The sequence below is a fragment of the Acinonyx jubatus genome, chromosome C1 (genome assembly GCF_027475565.1).
Source record: "Acinonyx jubatus isolate Ajub_Pintada_27869175 chromosome C1, VMU_Ajub_asm_v1.0, whole genome shotgun sequence".
NCBI classification, from domain to species: domain Eukaryota; kingdom Metazoa; phylum Chordata; class Mammalia; order Carnivora; family Felidae; genus Acinonyx; species Acinonyx jubatus.
In genome coordinates, this window is record NC_069381.1 from 200,228,861 (window position 1) to 200,248,026 (window position 19,166).

Sequence of the window (19,166 nt, forward strand, 5' to 3'; positions counted from 1 at the left end):
GCTGACCCCAGCTCCCAGGCTCCTGTTGTACCTGATGTCACCTCTGTGCTGGGTGCTGGGATGTGGCTGTGTGTGTGTGTGTGTGTGTTTGAGAGAGAGAATAGGGGGAAAGGGTTGTAGGTTGTATGTGTAGGTCAGGTCACTCCGGGTGAGAACTCTCACCAGCCCCCTCCCCCACATGCCTGGCAGGAGTGGGAGATAAGGCTCAGGGCCACAGACATCTGCGTCAGAGATAGGAGGTCTCAATGCCATGGGCAGGGGCAACTTGGACTGCAGGGCGTGGGAAGGACTGGGGAGACTGGGATGAGAGGGGTAGAAGAGGGCCGGTACTGGGATGGGAGGGCAGAGTGGGGAGGCGGGGGGGTGGGGGGCAGACCCTGACAGAAAGGGCACCGGACACCGCTGGCCCTCCGCTGGGTGAGCCATGTTGCCCCAGCCTCCACTCCTGCTCCTCTTACTGCTGTCTCTGAAGAGTGGGCATGGCTGCCCCGGGCCAGAGCTGGACCGGGAACTTGTCCTGGCCAAGGTGAGGGCCCTGTTCTTGGATGCTTTGGGGCCTCCGGCAGTGACCGAGGAAAGTGGGGATCCTGGAGTCAGGCGTCTGCCTCGAAGACATGCCCAGGGGGGCTTCGTGCACAGGGGCTCTCAGCCCAGGGAGGAGGAGGATGTCTCCCAGGCCATCCTTTTCCCAACTACAGGTAATGAGGGCAGGGAACTGGCAGGGTGACTTTGACTTTGAGAAGCAGTGTGGTACATACGGCGTGGGCTTGGGAGCCAGACAGGTCTGGGTTTGAGTCCCATACACGCGGCTCAACTGGCTTTGCAACAGGGGACCAGTTACTAAACCTTCCTGAGCTTCCGTTTCCTCACCTTAAAACGGGCAGTAATGCCTACCTCTGAGGATTAAGTGAAATGATGTAAGGCTGAGAGGAGGCATTTGGGAGATACTCATTGGGGAGACCTAGAGTCTCTAGCGACAGAGATATTTGGGTTTTGGCCCCTTCCTTCCACCTTTCCTTCTTTCTCTGCCTCCACTCCCTGCTCGCAATCTTGTTTCTTTAGCCCCAATTAGCTGAGGCTTGAGAAGGTATCAGAGGTGCAGGAGTGAGATTAGTTGAGACACTTTTCCAGAAAATTAGTCTACTTTCTCTTGACTCCTCATCTCCTTATGCATGTTCCCATGTTCCACTGACTGAACCAATAAAGTCCTCTTCCGGGTGGACTTTCTCGTAATCTGGCCCATCTTTCCCTCAGAGGGGACCCCCTGCCTCCCTGTGCTTTAGTCCTCGTGCAGCACTGTGAGTTGGTGTGGCTCTGGGATGGGGCAGAATCCCAGCCTGGCCACTTAGTAGTTCATTTTTGTAACCCTTTCTCCTTATCTGCAACATACATCACTTGTGAGATTTATAACAGAACCTGTGTCACACTATAGTCCTAACCCCAGTCCGTCAACTAGTCCGTGATTGTTTAGTATAGCCTGCATACCTGTTGGGGAAGGATGCCAACCACCTTCCTTCTCTCTCTCTCTTTTTTTTTTAACTTTAATTTTATTTTTTAAATTTACATGCAAATTAGTTAGCATGTAGTGCAACAATGATTTCAGGAGTAGATTGCTTAATGCCCCTTACCCATTTAGCCCATGCCCCCTCCCACAACCCCTCCAGTAACACTCTGGCCAATCACCTTTCTTAGAAAGCCCTGCCCTCTATCCTAGGCTATTTACCTTCCCCTCCTGTCCCTCCTTTTTCTTTCTGGTATTAACCTTTTTTTTTTTTAAGTGGAATCGTGTGTGTGTTTTTTAAACGTTTATTTATATATTTTGAGAGAGAGAGAGAGAGAGAAAGAGCGCGTGCATGAGTGGGGAGGGGCAGAGAGAGAGGGGGAGAGAGAATCCCAAGCAGACATCTTGCTGTCAGCACTGACCCCGACATGGGGTCCAATCCCACGAACCTCAAGATCATGGCCAAGAGTGGGAAGTTCAAATGACTGAGCCGTCCCGGCGCCCCTTAAGCGGAATTGTTTTTTTTTTTAATGTTTATTTATTTTTGAGACAGAGAGAGACAGAGCATGAACGGGGGAGGGTCAGAGAGAGAGGAAGACACAGAATCCAAAGCAGGCTCCAGGCTCTGAGCACAGGCTCTGAGCCTCAGCACAGAGCCCGACGCGGGGCTTGAACTCACAGACCGTGAGATCATGACCTGAGCTGAAGTCGGACGCTTAACCCACTGAGCCACCCAGGTGCCCCAAGCGGAATTGTTTTAAAGAGTTTATCGTGCAACATTTCTGACTTGTAAAAAGATATATGAGGTACTAAACAATTGCCTGTGTATCTAAAGTACTATCATCCATTTCACACTATCAGTGAGCAGAGATTCAGGCCTAACAGCTCCAAGTGAAAGTAGAGGGTGGGCAGGGCCTCGTATATACGTTGCTGATAGGAATGTTAATAGGTAAAACCACTTCAGAGGGAAGTTGGCAACCTCTTGTGTTTTCTGCGTCCTATAGAGATGAAAAAACAAATGGAGAGCCTCTGTCGGTTCTCTCAAGACTGGAGAGGGGCCCCAAGTCTGACAGAGCACTCAGGAGAGTGGCTGAGGAGGAGGGGTCCCAGGCTCCGCCAGTCCGGGCTGCCCTCTCCCTTCCCGCTATCTCCTGCAGGTGCCAGCTGTGAGGATGAGCCGGCTGCCAGAGAGCTGACCCAGGAGGCCGAGGAGAGCCTCTTCACGTATGTGTTCCAGCCGTCCAAGCACACACGCAGCCGCCAGGTGACATCAGCCCACCTGTGGTTCCACACGGGACTGGACAGGCAGGGCAGAGCAGCCTCCAACAGCTCTGGACCCCTGCTGAGCCTGCTGGCGCTGTCATCAGGGGTCCCCATGGCTGTGCCCATGTCGTTGGGCCAGGCCCCCTCTCGCTGGGCCGTGCTGCACCTGGCCACCTCTGCCCTCCCTCTGCTGACCCACCCCGTCCTGGTGCTACAGCTGCGTTGCCCTCTCTGCTCCTGTTCGGCCCGGCCCGAGGCCACACCCTTCCTGGTGGCCCACACGCGGGCCAGGCCGCCCAGCGGAGGGGAGAGAGCCCGCCGCTCCACTCCCCCGCTGCCCTGGCCCTGGTCTCCCGCCGCGCTGCGCCTGCTCCAGAGGTCTCCAGAGGAACCCGCTGCCCACGCGGACTGTCACCGAGCGGCCCTCAATATCTCCTTCCAGGAGCTGGGCTGGGACCGGTGGATCGTGCACCCTCCCAGCTTCATCTTCCACTATTGTCACGGTGGCTGTGGGCTGACTGCCCCACCAGACCTGCCCCTGCTGGTCCCTGGGGCTCCTCCGACCCCTGCCCAGCCCCTTTCTTTAGTGCCAGGGGCCCGGCCCTGCTGTGCTGCCCTCCCTGGGACCATGAGGCCCCTACGTGTCCGCACCACCTCAGATGGTGGTTACTCTTTTAAGTATGAGACCGTGCCCAACCTTCTCACGCAACACTGTGCTTGCATCTGAGGGAGTCCCGCTGGTGGCCAAGCCCCCACCATCAACAGCTGGAAGGAAGAGCCGAGTTCAGAAAATAGATGGTTCGTTCTTCCGCCTCCTTCCATCTATCTCTGCCTGAGGGCCCCCCTCCCCCATATGACCCTGTCCCATGGGCAACATGTGACAATAAACAACATAGTGCATATGACTCATCATGCATTCTCTGGCTTCTCTGATATGGTGGGGAGCAGGTCTGGGCCCCAGGAGCATAGGATTATAGGCTCTCAGGTCACACAGCCTCACTTGACCTAAAGATCTGGAGTTCAAGAGCTGTAATTTGACATGCATCTGGTGGGGAGCTGGTGTGGAGAAGACGTAAAAGTGTTCTGAGCTCTCGACAGCTGCTCTGGAGACAGCTGACCCTCATGCCTCTCCCTTGCTATTCTCTACCTTAGCTGATGGACCCCTAGTTCAAGATCAGCTGATTTGCAGACTGGCCAGAGATCATGGCTTTCAGGGCCCCACTGAGATAGATGTTCAGAGCAGCTCAGATCTTGGGCTCCTCAGGAACTTGGGTGGGAAAGTCAGGGAAAGACGGATGAATTGGCAGAGTCTGAAAGTGGACAGGGGCAGAGACGTGGAAGAACGAAGACCCAAGAATTTCAATTTGCTGAGGGTCCCAGGACTCCTTTGAATCTGTCACTGGCTCTTGATGTAGACTCCATGAGGCCTGGCCTCATGGGATTCAGGTTCTAGAAACCTTTGCTTCCCTTCACATGCCCGGTATATCTTTACATAAACCCCTAACTCAGTCCTTAACGTCGGAGGCGTGGAAAGGCAGAGCCTACCATCAGAGAAATGCGCTCTTGTGTGCCTCCGTGTGCACCCTTCGTGTATGTGATCAGAGCCCAGAGCAGGATGCAAAAAGTCCTTTTCTCTTCCCGTTGTGTCTCCTGTCAGTCCATTCCTGCCTGCCTTGATGGGCCCTGCTTCCCCGGCCTTCCTTCCTGCTTTGTCCACTCTCCCCTTTCTCCCTCTGTCTTGTTATCCTCCTGCCCTGCCCAGGGGTCTTGGCTCGAAGCCAGTAGCTTCCGTCCAGTCTCCCTTTAAGGGGGATGTTCAGGCCCCTTAGACTGAAAGTTGGAGCACTTTCTGATATTGACCGCACAACCACAGCTTGGATTGTGACTCATCAAAGACTTGTTCCTGCGAACCCAGCTCCACAGGGTGGGTGACTGCTTGCTCTAGGAAGGGAGTGTGGAGGGGCGAGACTCCCATCCCTTCACCCGTGGGCTAACACCTTCCCCCACTCTGAGCTCAGCTGAATGAGCTGCTATTCCTCATGACACAAGGGAATAGCCCGCATCCACACTCCTGAGCTAACCTGTCTCTGTTGATGCTGAATCCCCAGCTGGTTTGCTCCTGCTCCCGAGTGGGGGGACCTGCCTGTTCAGTCTCCTGTCTCTCCCAGCACCTTCATCTAGACCCAGCGTTGCAACTAGTCTGTGCTCAGGGCTCCTGGGGGTCCCTACTCAGGCGGTGGACTTGGGGAGAGGGCTGGTTGGGCTAGGTCAATGCTGGGAATGGGAGATGTTCCTCAAGTCTCTCTGAGCTCCATGCTCTCGCTGTCTGGCTTTCCTTGCCAGATCCTCCCTGCTTTGAGTGAGGCCTTCCCTGGGATCTGCAATCCTCCTATAGGCCTGGGACCCTGTGTTGTTCAGACTTTCCCTGTCCCAGGGATGTGGATGACATCTGATGGGTGGAAACTCTACCAAAGGGCACAGGTTCTCTACTAGGCCAGTTAGCGGGTTGTTGGTAAAAGGTTTTCACATACCTGAGACAGTGAGAAAAGTGAGTACGGTGTAGTGTCTTTCACAAAGCCAAAGATATTCATTTCACATTTTTTTTTGAGAGAGAGAGCGAGAGAGGGAGAGAGAGAGAGAGACAGCATGAGCCGGGGAGAGGGGCAGAGGGAGAGAGAGAATCCCAAGCAGGCTCCGTGTTCAGCATGGAGCCCAGTGTGGGCTTGATCCCAGGACCCTGGGATCGTTACCTGAGTTGAAATCAAGAGTTGGATGCTCAATGGATTGAGCCAGCCAGGTGTCCCCCAAGGTATTCGTTTTAAAGAGATATCCTTTGGGGCGCCTGGGTGGCTCAGTTGGTTAAGTGGCCGACTTCGGCTCAGGTCACGATCTCGCGGCCCGTGAGTTCGAGACCCACGTCAGGCTCTGTGCTGACAGCTCAGAGCCTGGAGCCTGTTTCAGACTCTGTGTCTCCCTCTCTCTGACCCTCCCCCATTCATGCTCTGTCTCTCTCTGTCTCAAAAATAAATAAACGTTAAAAAAAATTAAAAAAAAAATTAAGAGGTATCCTTGGCTTGAAAGTTACTCTCTCTCTCTCTCTCTCTCTCTGTGTGTGTGTGTGTGTGTGTGTGTGAAGAGAGACAGAGTGTGTGAAAGTATTATTTTTTTTCTGATATAATATTCTTTTATGGTTACTTAACAAATTAAAACTTAGCAATTCTAATTTGGACCCTAAGGTTTGTCGTTATAATTTTGCTAGCTGAGATCTGCAAAATCCCAAAGTCAGGGAGTCACACATTGGTCTGGGCCACCCCTTCCAGAATCTCTAAAGCCTTAGATTCTTCTAACTTAGCAAATTGAAATGACACATCTGTCCTCCCTAAGAGGGGCTGACAGTAGCTAAGGACATCTTTTTGTCCTCACTTCTTGCAAGAGACTAAGAGCAGTAGATTTCAGAGATGCTCCTCCTTCCAGTGCTAATCATTAGAAACACTCTGAAGACTTTTAATTCAGAGTTAGTCTGAACAGAAAACACAACTCAAACTGACTTAAACCAAGCTAAATTTAGTTTACTTTAATTTGAAAGCCACTGACTCATGGGGTGCCTGGGTGGCTCAGTTGGTTAAGTGTCTGACTTCGGCTCAGATCACGATCTCACGGTTCATGGGTTCGAGCCCCATGTCGGACTCTGTGCTGACAGCTCAGAACCTGGAGCATGCTTGGGATTCTGTGCCCTGCTCTTTCTCTGTCCCTCCCCTGCTCACGCTCTGTCTGTCTGCCTCTCTATCTGTCCTTCTCCCTCTCTCTCAAAAATGAATAAGCATTAAAAAAATTACTGGCTCGTGAGACTTTTGTGACCACGTCTGGCTAAGGTTTGGCTTGTTTTGGGGCTCCAAAGATGCCTCCAGGATCCAGCTCTAGGCTCGACTTCCCTTGGGCCGACTTCATCCCAGGCACACGGCAGCCTGAGCAGTTCCAGGTTCTTGTCATCTCACACCTGGTGTCACGAGGGAATCTGCTTCCAGACATCCCAGAACGTGTCTCGGTGGCCTGACTGTCCTGATTGGGGTCATGTGCTCCTCCGGGAAAGGTGGCCGAGGGAACAGAATGAGTTAATGACTTATATATCCTGTGTCCTATCCCCGGAGCCCCGAGCCTAAAGCACAAGGGCTAAAAGCGAAAAAAGGCGATTCCCCAAAGCGGGGTACAGTTAACACAAAAATGTGGACTCTATGCCTAGAGGCAGGTACTGTTGCTGCCTCCTCCTAACTATCTCTAAAATCAAGCCCCTTTTCTCTCCCTGCATAGACGTTATTCTGTCACTTCTGGGAGAATTCTCGAAAGGCAGTGCAACAGCCTCCTGAACCAGTTCCTAAGCAATCATCCCCACCTCCCCAGCTACTTTCCACCTGGATGCCGAAGGATACTTCTTTTGTGATCATGTCCCTTGGGTGGCTTAAAAAGTTGTGTCCACAAAGTTCAACCTCCTCAGTGTGTACAGCAGGCCTTTATAACCCGTCCACACAGCCTGATCTCAGACCCGTCCCTCCCTTCCTCTCCCCACCCAACCACACACGCCAGAAATATAAATTCCCATCTTCCTCAACCAATCGTTTCATTCTCAAGCAGCCCTGTCTTCAGCCAATCTCTTTTCCTCAGGCAACGCCTCCTTGAAGATCCAATGCTCATGTCATCTCTTCTGTGACTTCCCTTGACTCCCAGATGGCAGAGCCACCACTCTTCCTTGCTGTTTCCTGGGCACTTTGTTCTTTCACGTTGATTTTCAGTAAAAGTTGCTTGCTTGTTATTTCACAACGAACACGCAGATATGTTCTCTCGGTCAGGTTGCAAATATGGAAAATAATGCTGAGGTTCTCCTTGGTCGTTCCCTCCATAGAAGTAAGTATCCTGCCAGACACATTTCTATGAATTTACATATAGACATACACCTTGTAGAAATAGCTTTTTCCTCCACAAATGATATCATGCCTTATGTTGAAACTCTACATTCTGAAACGTTATATTCTGAGGACTTTCATTGACTTTATTTCCAGTCCTGCCATTACCTTTTTTTTTTCTTAGAAATCACACTCCCCCCACCAAATAATCTTGTTTTATTAATTTTACTATTTATACAACAAAGAGCTATATAGAGCTTACTATGTGCCAGGCACGTTACAAGTAAGAGCTCATCCAATCCTCATAACCATCCTATGAGGTGCGCACTGATATCACACCCATTGCACAGATGAGAAAATGGAGGTATGAGAGATTAATTAATTTATCCAGAGTCACATGTCTAAGTGGTGGAGCCAGGATTTGGACTCCAGAAGTCTGGTTCCAGAATCTGTGCATCCACCACTATGCTGCATTACCACATGGCCTCTCCTCTCCACTGTTCTCCAAATGTGCCTGCTGAGGATATGAAACTGTGCTCATTGGTAAGGAAGATATCCTAGTGCCAGGACACTTGTGGAGATGGCAATTTCTTTCTTCCTCCCTTCCTCCCTTCCTTCCTTTCTTTCTTCCTCTCTTCCTTCCTTCCTACTTTTCTTCCTTTCTTCCTCTCTTCTTTCCTTTCCTTTCCTTTCCTTTCCTTTCCTTTCCTTTCCTTTCTCTTCTTCCTCTCCTCCTTCTTCTTCTTCCTCCTCCTCCTTTTCCTTTCCTCCTCCTCCTCCTCCACAATCACTTTTGATCTCACAAATGTCTTGTCCTTTTTTTTTTCTTTTCCACTGAAAACATTCTTCATTTTCGTTACCTATATCCTGCAAAACAACTGACCTCACATGGGGCTGTCTAACTGCTCACTGTGACACCATCTTTCTTGAGACCATTATACATTTTTAAAAGCTACAACGATTTGGGGCACCTGGGTGGCTCAGTCAATTGGGCATCCCACTTCGGCTCAGGTCATGATCTCGCGGTTTGTGGGTTCGAGCCCCGCGTTGGGCTCTGTGCTGACAGCTCAGAGCCTGGGGCCTGTTTCAGATTCTGTGTGTCGTTTCTCTTTGCCCCTCTCTGTTTGCACTCGTATTGCTTTCTCTCAAAAATAAACACTAAAGAAATTAAAAAGCAAATAAATAAAAGCTGCAATGACTGCAGGGATTCAGTAAAAGGAATTCAGGAAAATGACTCAATGAAGCAGCATGCTGTGCACTTTCACAACGTGAAAGTATTGTTTGTCTACAGGCAGGAAACAAGCTGATGAAACTCCTCAGCTATAAACACGTGCCGCCTCTCATGAAATAGCAATGATTCTGATAAGGAGTCACAGGCTCAAAGGGTGGAGCCGGAAGCCACAGATTATTCCCAGGCCTTCAAACCTAATGAATGCAGTCTTCCTGGCTGGATTGCTACATTGCTTGGGACTGGTAGCTCCTTCGTTCATTCCATTTTCTGTTTTATGAATGGGAACATCTGTTACTATTACTCTATGACTGTCTTCCCATTATATTTGGGAGCAAAGAACTGTTTTTGTTGGTTCACAGGTGCACAGATGGAGAGCAATTATGCCCCAGGAATCATACCCACATCCTCACCCATACTTTAGATAATTTAAATAATGAGATTTGGGACTTTCAAGTTGGTGAGATTCAGATAAAATTTTGGGCTTTGAGTCGATGCTGTAATGGGTTGACACTTTTGAGCACCTTTGGATGGGGTGATTTTACTTGGGATGGATGGGAATCTGGGGGGCAAAGGTAGACTGTGGCAGGCAGAATAATGGCCCTCCAAAAATGTTCACGTCCTAACCCCCAAATCTGTGAATAGGTTACCATGTATGATAAAAGGGATTTACCAATGTGATTAAGTCAAGAGTTTTGAGATGGGGAGATTATTCTGGGTCATCTAGGTAGACTAAATGTAATCACAAGGATCTGTGTAAGGGGGAGGCAGGAGAATCAAAATTGTAAGGCCAGAAACAGAGATTGCAGTGATATGGCCAAGATCCAAGGATGCCAGCAGCTTCTATAAATTGGAAAAGGCAAAGGACAGGTTTTCCCCTGGAGAGAAACTTTCCTTCCTACCGGAAGGAAACTGTAAAGTGTTAATTAACATGGCAAAGGCCACTTTGCAGGTATGATTGAGGTTCCTACAGGCTTTAAGATGGGGGGATAATCCTGGATTATCCAGTGGGCCAATCTAATCACAGGAGTCCATAAACACAGGGAAACTCCCTGGCTGTTGCAGAGAGATGGGATTGTGGAAGAAGGGTCAGAAAGGTACAAAAAGGGGGCTACAATCTAAGAGATGCGGGAAGGCTCTAGAAGGTGGAAGAGTAAGGAGATGATCTTCCTCTAGAGCCTCCTGAAAAAAATGCAGCCCAGCTCTCACCTGGATTTTAGCCCACCAAGACCCATGGTGGACTTCTAACCTATGGAATTGTAAGATGGAAAGTCTGTGTTATTTTAAGCCACTAAATTCGTAGAAATCTGTTGTGGCAGTAATAGGAAACTAATCAGGAGTAGTGACCAAAGATGACATGGTATCTGGGAAGAAGAGAAAACTTTTCTATCATTCCTGATGTGGCCCACCTCATTCAGGAAATGCTTGCGTTCAGCAGAAATGCAAACACTTACGGAGGTCATTCCTTAGATCCAATGTGTCTGACAGAAGATACATTCCTGAGTCTCTAGACTGGTTTTGTCCTGGAGTAGAATATATTTTGAGTTGAGCAGTTCGAACAGTTTTCAGGATATACAGTGGGTCTCCTAGAAGACTATGTTGAATGAATGTGATCAGGACAGTCTCTGGGAGGGACTGTAATGACTCGATTTTAAAATGCTCCTGGGGCTCCTGGCTGGGTCAGTCAGTGGAGCATGTGACGCTTGATCTCAGGGTTGCGAGTTCAAGCCCCGTGTTGGGTGTAGAGATTACTTAAAAATAAAACCTTGGGGCGCCTGGGTGGCTCAGTCAGTTAAGCGTCTGACTCTTGATTTCGGCTCAGGTCATGTTATTGATGTTCTTGAGATGGAGCCCCATGTTGGGCTCTGCGCTGATGGCACGGAGCTTGCTTGGGATTCTCTGTCTCTCTCTGTCTCTCTCTCTCTCTCTGCCCCTTCCCTGCTTGTGCTTTCTCTGTCTCTCTCTCAAAAATAAACATTAAAAATTATTAATAAAATTATTAACATTAAATTATCAAATTAAAATTAAATTATTAAAATTAAAAATTATGTTGGATGTTTATTTATTTTTGAGAGAGAGACAGAGCATGAGCAGGGGGAGGGGCAGAGAGAGAGAAGGAGACACAGAGCTGTCAGTACAGAGCCCGAGGCAGGGCTCGAACTTATGAATCGTGAGATCATGACCTGAGCCCAAGTCAGATGCTTAACCGACTGAGCCAGCCAGTGCCCTAAAAAAAATATTAAAAAATAAATAAAAAATAAAACCTTAAAAAAAATAATAAAAATCTATCACATCTTTTCAAGGACTGTTGACTTTTATATCCTTTTATTTCTGGTTTATGATGGTCACAGCTCTACAAAATAGAACCAAACTGTATTTTTTGATACTATTAATGTAGTTAAATCAATAAGTAAAAAGGAAGCATAAAATCTTGGGACACCTGGGTGGCTCAGTCGGTTAAGCATCCAACTTCAGCTCAGGTCATGATCTCACAGTTGTGAGTTCCAGCCCCGCATCAGGCTCTGTGTTAACAGCTTGGAGCCTGGAGCCTGCTTCAGATTCCGTGTCTCCCTCTGTCTCTCTGCCCCTCCCCAGCTTGCTCTCCGTCTCTCAACAAAATAAATAAAAAAACAATAAAAAAGTTTTGAAAAAAGGAGGCATAAAATCTAAACAGGAGAAATAATTATTATCTGATCAAACTATTTCAAAATAAGAATACAGATACTTTTTGGTATATATCACAGAAAAACTTTCAACTTAATTTCCTAAAAAAAATTTCTTAATGGCTGTTGGTCAATGCAGCATTAAGAAACTGTAGTGCAGGGGTGCCTGGGTGGTGCAGTCGGTTGGGCGTCCGACTTCAGCCAGGTCATGATCTCGCGGCCCGTGAGTTCGAGCCCCGCGTTGGGCTCTGGGCTGATGGCTCAGAGCCTGGAGCCTGTTTTCGATTCTGTGTCTCCCTCTCTCTCTGCCCCTCCCCCGTTCATGCTCTGTCTCTCTCTGTCCCAAAAATAAATAAACGTTGAAAAAAAAAAAAAAACCAGTGACAATTAAAAAAAAAAAGAAAGAAACTGTAGTGCAAATTCTACCAAATACATTTATCGCAAAGGGGGTTTGTTCATTTTTCTGCAAATAAATGTTGTTACATTAACAGTGAACATGTAACAAATTGGGTTGCCTGGATGTTTAAAAGCTATCACCATGGGGTGTGTGGCTGGCTCAAGAGGTAGAACATGCAACTTGATCTGGGGGGGAGGGGGTCCTGAGTTTGAGCCTCTGCTAGGTGTAGAGTTTACTTAAAAAACAAAAAAGCTATCCCCATAAGCCAGCCCTGCAACTAAAAACTCAAACATATTAATTTCAAGATTCATCCTTAGTCCAATATTTATCTATACCAAGGCTGGAAGACCTTAATAATAAGAATAAAACCAAAATGTATTTATAAAAGCACTAAAGAGGCATCTGGGTGGTTCAGTCGGTGAAGCATCCAACTCTTGATTTCGGTTCGGGTCATGATCTCATGATTTGTGAGTTCGAGCCCTGTGTCAGCTCTGTGCAGACAGTGAGGAGCCTGCCTGGGATTCTCTCTCTCCCTCTCTCTCTGCCCCATCCCACTCATGCTCTCTCTCTCTCTCTCTGAAAATACATAAATAAACTTTAAAAAAAATAAATAAAAGCAATAAAAATCATTTGTTTTAATGTTGAAAGTATTTTCCTTACTAATATGGCATATACTTTTTCCTAGCCTTTAATCAGCTATTTGGAAATGAAGTCACGAGAATAAAGTGAAGACTTGGAAATTCAGGATGAGACTGTGCAATAAAGTCCCCAACATCCAGGATAAACTGTCTGGTGCACTATTGCATTTTCGTATCAAATGACTGTCATCTACTAACCCAGATTGAATTCTTTTTTTTTTTAATGTTTATTATTGAGAGACAGAGAGACACAAAGTGTGAGCAGGGAGGGGTAGAGAGAGGGGGAGACATAGAATCTGAAGCAGACTCCAGGCTCTGAGCTGTCAGCACAGAGCCTGATGTGGGGCTCGAACTCATAAACCGTGAGATCATGACCTGAGCTGGAGCCGGTCGCTTAACCAACTGAGCCACCCAAGGCACCCCTGAATTTTTTTTCAAGTAATCTCTAGGGGTGCCTGGGTGGCTAGTGGGTTAAGAGTCCAACTCTTGATCTTGGCTCAGGTCATGATCTCATGGCTTGTGAGATGGAGCCCCAAGTGGTGCTGGCAGCTTGGAGTCTGCTTGGGATTCTCTGTCTCTCTCTGTCTCTCTGTCTCTCTGCCCTTCCCCCACTGTCTCTCCCTGTCTCTCTCAAAATAAATAGATAAACTTTAAAAAATAATTCATAAAAAAATAAAAATAATCTGTATGCTCAATGTGGGTCTCAAACTCATGATCCTGAGATCAAGAGTCGCATTGTCTACTGACGGAGCCAGCATGGCACCCCTGGATTTGAATTGGGTTTTGTTGGCCCTGAATCATCAATAAGAACAACTGCATTAAGTATTGACTTCTTCTCCTCTTCTGGGGAAGAAGGTGTACTGACAATTTCAGGTGTAAGTCTTCTAAAGGTTTGTCTTTCTCCATGGAAAGCCTTGAACCTTATTCTAGGCTTTAGGTATTCTTGATCTTGACCATTCTCCATATCCAAATTCACTTGGTCACCGTGAGCCAGTCACTGAAGTTCCAGGGGAGTCTCTTTTGAAACCTTCTGCCAACAGTAATGTCACTTTAAAGGATTTCTAGTATAAGTTGCTGAATTTCAAGCATACACACAGAGTCACCCTTAACAGATTCCAGAAATTGAACATTTGTTGGATCATTGTATGGTTTCAACTCACCATCATCTAAACTGAAACTGTTATTGAAACTGTTTTAAGCAAAATCTGAACATCTTGTGGCTGATTTGGTCTATAGATGCATTCATTCCTTACAAAAGGAATGCCCCAACCTGTACCTTCTACATGCAAATGACTTTTGTTTGTCATCACTCAAGGCTCACGTGGCTTCTTTCAGAGGGACATCCAATGTTCCCTCGCCTCTTTGAAAAGTTCATTCACAACTTTTCCAGTTGAAAGTTGAATTACATGTGATCTTCTGTACTCATGTTCATTTGCACAGCACCTTACAGAGAAGTGATGTGGTCAGCACCTTAACCAAGGGAACATATCTTCAATAGCAGGAAAACCTTTGATGTAGTCTTCATGGTCTTTTAAAGACTGTAACTTTAGGCCTATCAAATTTGGAAGATTTGCATTTCTGCCCAGGCAAATTTCTTCCTTCCTTCCTTCCTTCCTTCCTTCCTTCCTTCCTTCCTTCCTTCCTTCCTTCCTCCCTCCTTCCCTCTCTCTCTCTTTTTCTCTTTCCTTTTCTTTCTTTCTTTCTTCCTTCCTTTCTTTCTTTCTTTCTTAAATGTTTATTTATTTATTTTGAGAAGAGAGAGTACAAGCAGGAGAGGGGCAGAGAAAGATTGGGAGACACAGAATCAGAAGCCGACTCCAGACTCCGAGGTGTCAGCACAGCCATGCAATCACAAAGCCATGAGATCATGACCTGAGCTGATGGTCGCTTAACCGACTGAGCCACCCAGGGGGTCCTGAGTCCAATTTATATCTTGATACATCATCACTTAGGTTGTTTTCAGGTTTCTTTATTTTATTTTAAAAATTTCTATTTATTTATTTTTATTTTAGAGAAAGAAAGCATGAGCGGGGGGAGAGGGGCGGAGGGAGAGAGAATCTCACTCAGGCTCCACGCTTGGCACAAAACGTGACACAGGGCTCAATCTCATGACCCTGGAATAATGAATGACCTGAGCCAAAGTCAAGAGTTGAACACCCAACTGACTGAGCCAGCCAGGCACCCCTGTTTTCAGGTTTCTTTGTAAGGTCTTCACATTCTTATTAAATTCTGCAAATCCTGGGGTGCCTGGCTGGCTCCATCAGTAGAGCATATGACTCTTGATCTCAAGGTTGTGAGTTCAAGCCCTACATTGGGTACGGAGCCTACTTAAAAAAAAAAAAAAATTGCAAATCCTGTGTGCTTAGGGGCCTTGGCCCTGTGACCTCCTCTCTCATCTACCCTGTGGGCTAGGCACTGCCCTTGCCCTCTCCAGCCCGCCCCCCCCCCCCCCCCCCCGCTCTTATCCTTTATTGTTTTTTCTTCCTCCCTCCCTCCTTTGTATGTGTGGGCCTATTTTGTCCTACATTTTAGTTTGAATGAATTTACTAAAGTCTTTGCTTACCATTGCTGTTTGCTCCCTCACTTCTTCCTCTTGAATTCATTTTTTTCTTAGTGCTGATCTATCCTCTTTTTTTTTTTTAAAGTTAATTTATTTATTTTGAGAGAGACAGAGACAGTGCAAGGGGGAAAGGAGCAGAGAGGGAGAGAGAGAATCCCAAGCAGGCTTTGTGCAGTGAGCATGGAGCCTGACATGGGGCTCAAACTCACGAACCGTGAGATTATAACCGGAACTGAAACCAAGAGTCAGACGCTTAACTGACCGAGCCACCAGGCACCCCACTTTTTTTTTTAATATTTTATTTTTAACTAATCTCTACACCCAATGTGAAGCTTGAACTTACACCCTGAGATCAAGAGTCGTATACTCTACTGACTGGGCTAGCCAGGCGCTCCTACATTAATTTTTATATCCTTTGTATATTTTTATTTTTAACCATTAGGGATGAGAGCAAGAGGCTGCAGCCTGTATTCAGCTTGCAGTCTGGGACTGGAACCATCTCCCCATAGCACTATCCCTACCATAACACGCATCATGAGTATGGTAGGCAGAATAATGGCCGCCTCCCTTCCCTCAAGATGTCTGTGTCTTAATCCCTGGAACCTGTGCAAATATCACGCTAGATAACAGGGGAGAATTAAGATTTCAGATGGAATTAAGGTTGCCAATTAGCTGACTTTACAATATGGAGAGTATCCTGGGTTATCTGGGCGGGCTCAATGTAATCACCAGGGTCCTTAAATGTGGAAGAGGGAGCCAGAAGAGTTAACACCAGAAGGATGGATGTGAGAAAAGCCCAATTAGCCATTGCTGGCTGTGAAGACAGAAGGGGGCCAGGGAAGTGGGCAGCCTCTGTAAACTGGAAAAGACAAGAACGCATATTCGCCCCTGGAGGCTCCAGAAAAAAATGCAGCCCCACTGCCACCTTTATTTTAGCCCAGTGAGATACGTTTTGGACTTCTGACCTTCAGAACAGTAAGGTAACAAACGAGTGCTGTTTGAAGCAACTAAGTTTGGTGTAATTTGTTACAGCAATAGGAAGTGAACACAATGTTGAAATGTGATTGTTGGTGTCTGTCCTTCCACCTCACTGCCAGCTTCTTTTTTTAAAAAAAAAATTTATGTTTTTATTTTATTTTTGAGAGAGAGACACCCACACAGTGAGAGGCGGGGAGGGGCAGAGAGAGATGGAGACAGAATCTGAAGCAGGCTCCAGGCTCTGAGACGTCAGCACAGAGCTCGACGTGGGGCTTGAACTCACAGACTGAAAGATCATAACCTGAGCTGAAGTTGGACGCCCAACTGGCTGAGGCACCCCTGCGCCCCTCACTGCCAGCTTCTTGAGGACAAGAGCCATACTGTTGTCTCCTTTATTTACACGGAAGCCAGCACAGGATCTGGCATATAGTCAGGGCTCAGTAAATATTTGTGGAACCAGTGAAAGAATGAAGACCTGCTTTAACTTTTTGAGGTTCTACTCGGGCTCTGAGATTCCAAAGCAGTCACTGCCTTTCCCTTTCCCCAGGGCCTTGGAGACCCTAAGCCCTTTGATCTCACTTTTCTCTAGTTTCCTTGCCCCATTGATCCGAGTTTCCCGTTGCACTATTCCACTTCCAGATTCCTCCCTTGTTGTGGACTCTTCTCTCCAGCTTTGTGTGCAGGAAGAATTGAGATGGAAGGCACGTGTCACATACGCACCTGACTCTGCCATCAGGCTTATGCCTGAAACCGACGTTTTCTTCTTTTCCAAGATTCTGCTTGCTTTCCTGTCTTCTCCGTAGCTGCCTCCAATCCGGTTTCCTATCCAGCTTCTGATGAGGAATAGAGCTTTCATTTCGTCTCTTCCTTTCTGTTTTCTGGATTAACCTCAAGGTTCCCATCTTTCTTCCAGCGCTTCTTAACCCCTCCCCATATGATTCTAGGGGTTTCCAGCAGAGACAATGTAAAGAATTAAGGCACTCTCAAGGACCTCAGGTTTATAGAGCCACTCAGGGACTCCCTCAGTTTATTTTATGCAGCACTGCAAATTCTGCTCAGGCTGGGCTCTCCCAGCTGCTGTTGGGTCACTGCGATATTGTTATTTTGTTACTTCCTTTTCAGTCAGCCATTCTCAGGCCCTGGCTTCTCTAATCTCACGCTGAGCTTGGCTTCTGCTTCTCTGGCTTTCCCTTCATGAGCCTTGTGTTCAGTCTCTCCTGGAACCAGGCTCTGATGGGCTCTCTTGGTCACGGTCTAAAGCAGTGTTCTCATGCCAGACCTCCTGTAATGCTGCTGATTTGTCCCATATGTCTGATTCTGGCAACCGGGCCAATTCCTGGGCAGTCTTTTGTGGCTAGGTCTGGTATCAGAGCCAAGAGAAACAATGTGTGGTAACTTATGTAGAAAGAGCTGCCTCTGACCACTCAATCCTGGGGCCATCGGTTCCAGGCACAGGGCCTCTCCAGCACAAACTCCTTTACCACAGCTCTCTTTTTTTGCAGGTGATATTCACACCTCTTCATTCTCTTCCATTTGCCCCCCTTTCCCACTCCATGAAGAGGTTGGTGAAAGAAACAGATCATCCAATTTCACTCTCCCTACCCACAACTCAGTTTCAGGTGTGAAATTTTCATTTTGGAGGAAACCTTAGGTCTCAATCATCTCATCTGCTGTGGGAGGTTGTAGCACCACAGCAGTGAGGTCTGTATCTAGGACAGTGGTTCATGTCCTAACCAGGAATCATTACTCTGTTGCCCTGTGGGCTATAGTCTAGGGGCCTGCATGCTCCAAGGTACTAGAAACAATCAGGCTTTGGACTAGGACTCTGAGGTCTGTATTCTCTGGTAACTAACTTTGTCATCATTTTTTCTTCTTTTCTTAAAAAAAAGATATTTTTAATGTATATTTGAGAGACAGAGACAAAGGGTGAGCAAGGGAAGGGCAGAGAGGGAGACACAGAATCTGAAGCAGGCTCCAGGGTCTGAGCTGTCAGCACAGAGCCCGACACGAGGCTCGAACCCACGAACTGTGAGACCGTGACCTGAGCCGAAGTCGGATGCTTAATCGACTGAGCCACCCAGACTTCAGTTTTTTAAAAAAGGTTTTGCCTCGAGGCATCTAGGTGGCTTAGTCAGTTAAAGCATCTGAATCTTGATTTCGGTTCAGGTCATGATCTCACAGTTGTGGAGTTCAAGCCCGCCTGGGGCTCTGCACTGAATGCAGAGCCTGCTTGGGATTCTTTCTCTCTCCGCCCCTCCCCCACTCATGCTATCTATCTCTTAAATAAACTTGAAGAATAAAATAAAAAAGCTTTTGTCTTCCTCAAGGTTCTTAATGGTAGCAATTTACAGAGACACACTCAAACTAATTTAGGCAAAAAAAAAAAAAAAAAAAAAAAAAAATTGGGTAGGAATTCTTTGGAAGGTGGCCAAGGCCTCTCCCGCAGCCTGAGGGCAGAAAGGGGAGTGGGCCTCACCGGGGCCTGGAAACAAGAACTGCTTAGTCTTCCCTTGTTGCTTCTCTCAGGGGATGTTTTCCTCTCCCTCCATAGTTCAGTTTTCTTTGCTGCTCTCTGTTCCACTTTCACATTTCTGGGGGGGGGGGCCAAGGGATCGAGAGCAAATCTGGCTACAGGGGTCTCTCCGTATTAATAGAGCAATTCTCAGAATCTGTGGGCTGGCAAGACACTCCTGAAAGATTTCAAAGCACTGTCAAGTCAGGAATTTCAAAACAATCTCTCTTTTTTTTTTTTTTAGCGTTTTATTTATTTTTGAGACAGGGAGAGACAGAACATGAACAGGGGAGGGTCAGAGAGAGGGAGACACAGAATCTGAAACAGGCTCCAGGCTCTGAGCTGTCAGCACAGAGCCCGATGCGGGGCTCAAACTCACGGACCAAGAGATCATGACCTGAGCTGAAGTCAGCCGCTTAACCGACTGAGCCACCCAGGCGCCCCAAAACAATCTCTCTTCTTGCCTAAGAGGGTTACCGTTGGCAGTGACAGCTATGGGAGAACCCTCCCTTCCTAGTTCCAGGTGAC

At 47.4% G+C, this 19,166-nt stretch overlaps 1 protein-coding gene and 1 pseudogene across 1 annotated transcript; one reads left to right on the forward strand and one right to left on the reverse strand.

Moving 5' to 3' along the window:
* The first annotated feature begins 341 nt into the window (after window positions 1-341).
* Window positions 342-3,667, forward strand: INHA (inhibin subunit alpha). The gene is made up of 2 exons (XM_015066619.3): window positions 342-698; window positions 2,659-3,667. The coding sequence occupies exons 1-2, from the start codon at window positions 425-427 to the stop codon at window positions 3,489-3,491; spliced, it is 1,107 nt and encodes a 368-aa protein (XP_014922105.2). The 5' UTR covers window positions 342-424; the 3' UTR covers window positions 3,492-3,667.
* An 8,975-nt stretch (window positions 3,668-12,642) lies between these two features.
* LOC106970038 (UBX domain-containing protein 2B-like) lies at window positions 12,643-16,505 on the reverse strand (annotated as a pseudogene).
* Between the last annotated feature and the right edge of the window lie 2,661 nt (window positions 16,506-19,166).

What these genes read in the sequence shown, in the direction of transcription:
- INHA (XM_015066619.3), top strand. Translation starts at nt 425, where the DNA reads ATGTTGCCCCAGCCTCCACTCCTGCTCCTCTTACTGCTGTCTCTGAAG. An exon ending in CATCCTTTTCCCAACTACAG is followed by an intron (nt 699 to 2,658) that starts GTAATGAGGGCA and finishes TATCTCCTGCAG; the next exon opens with GTGCCAGCTGTGAGGATGAG.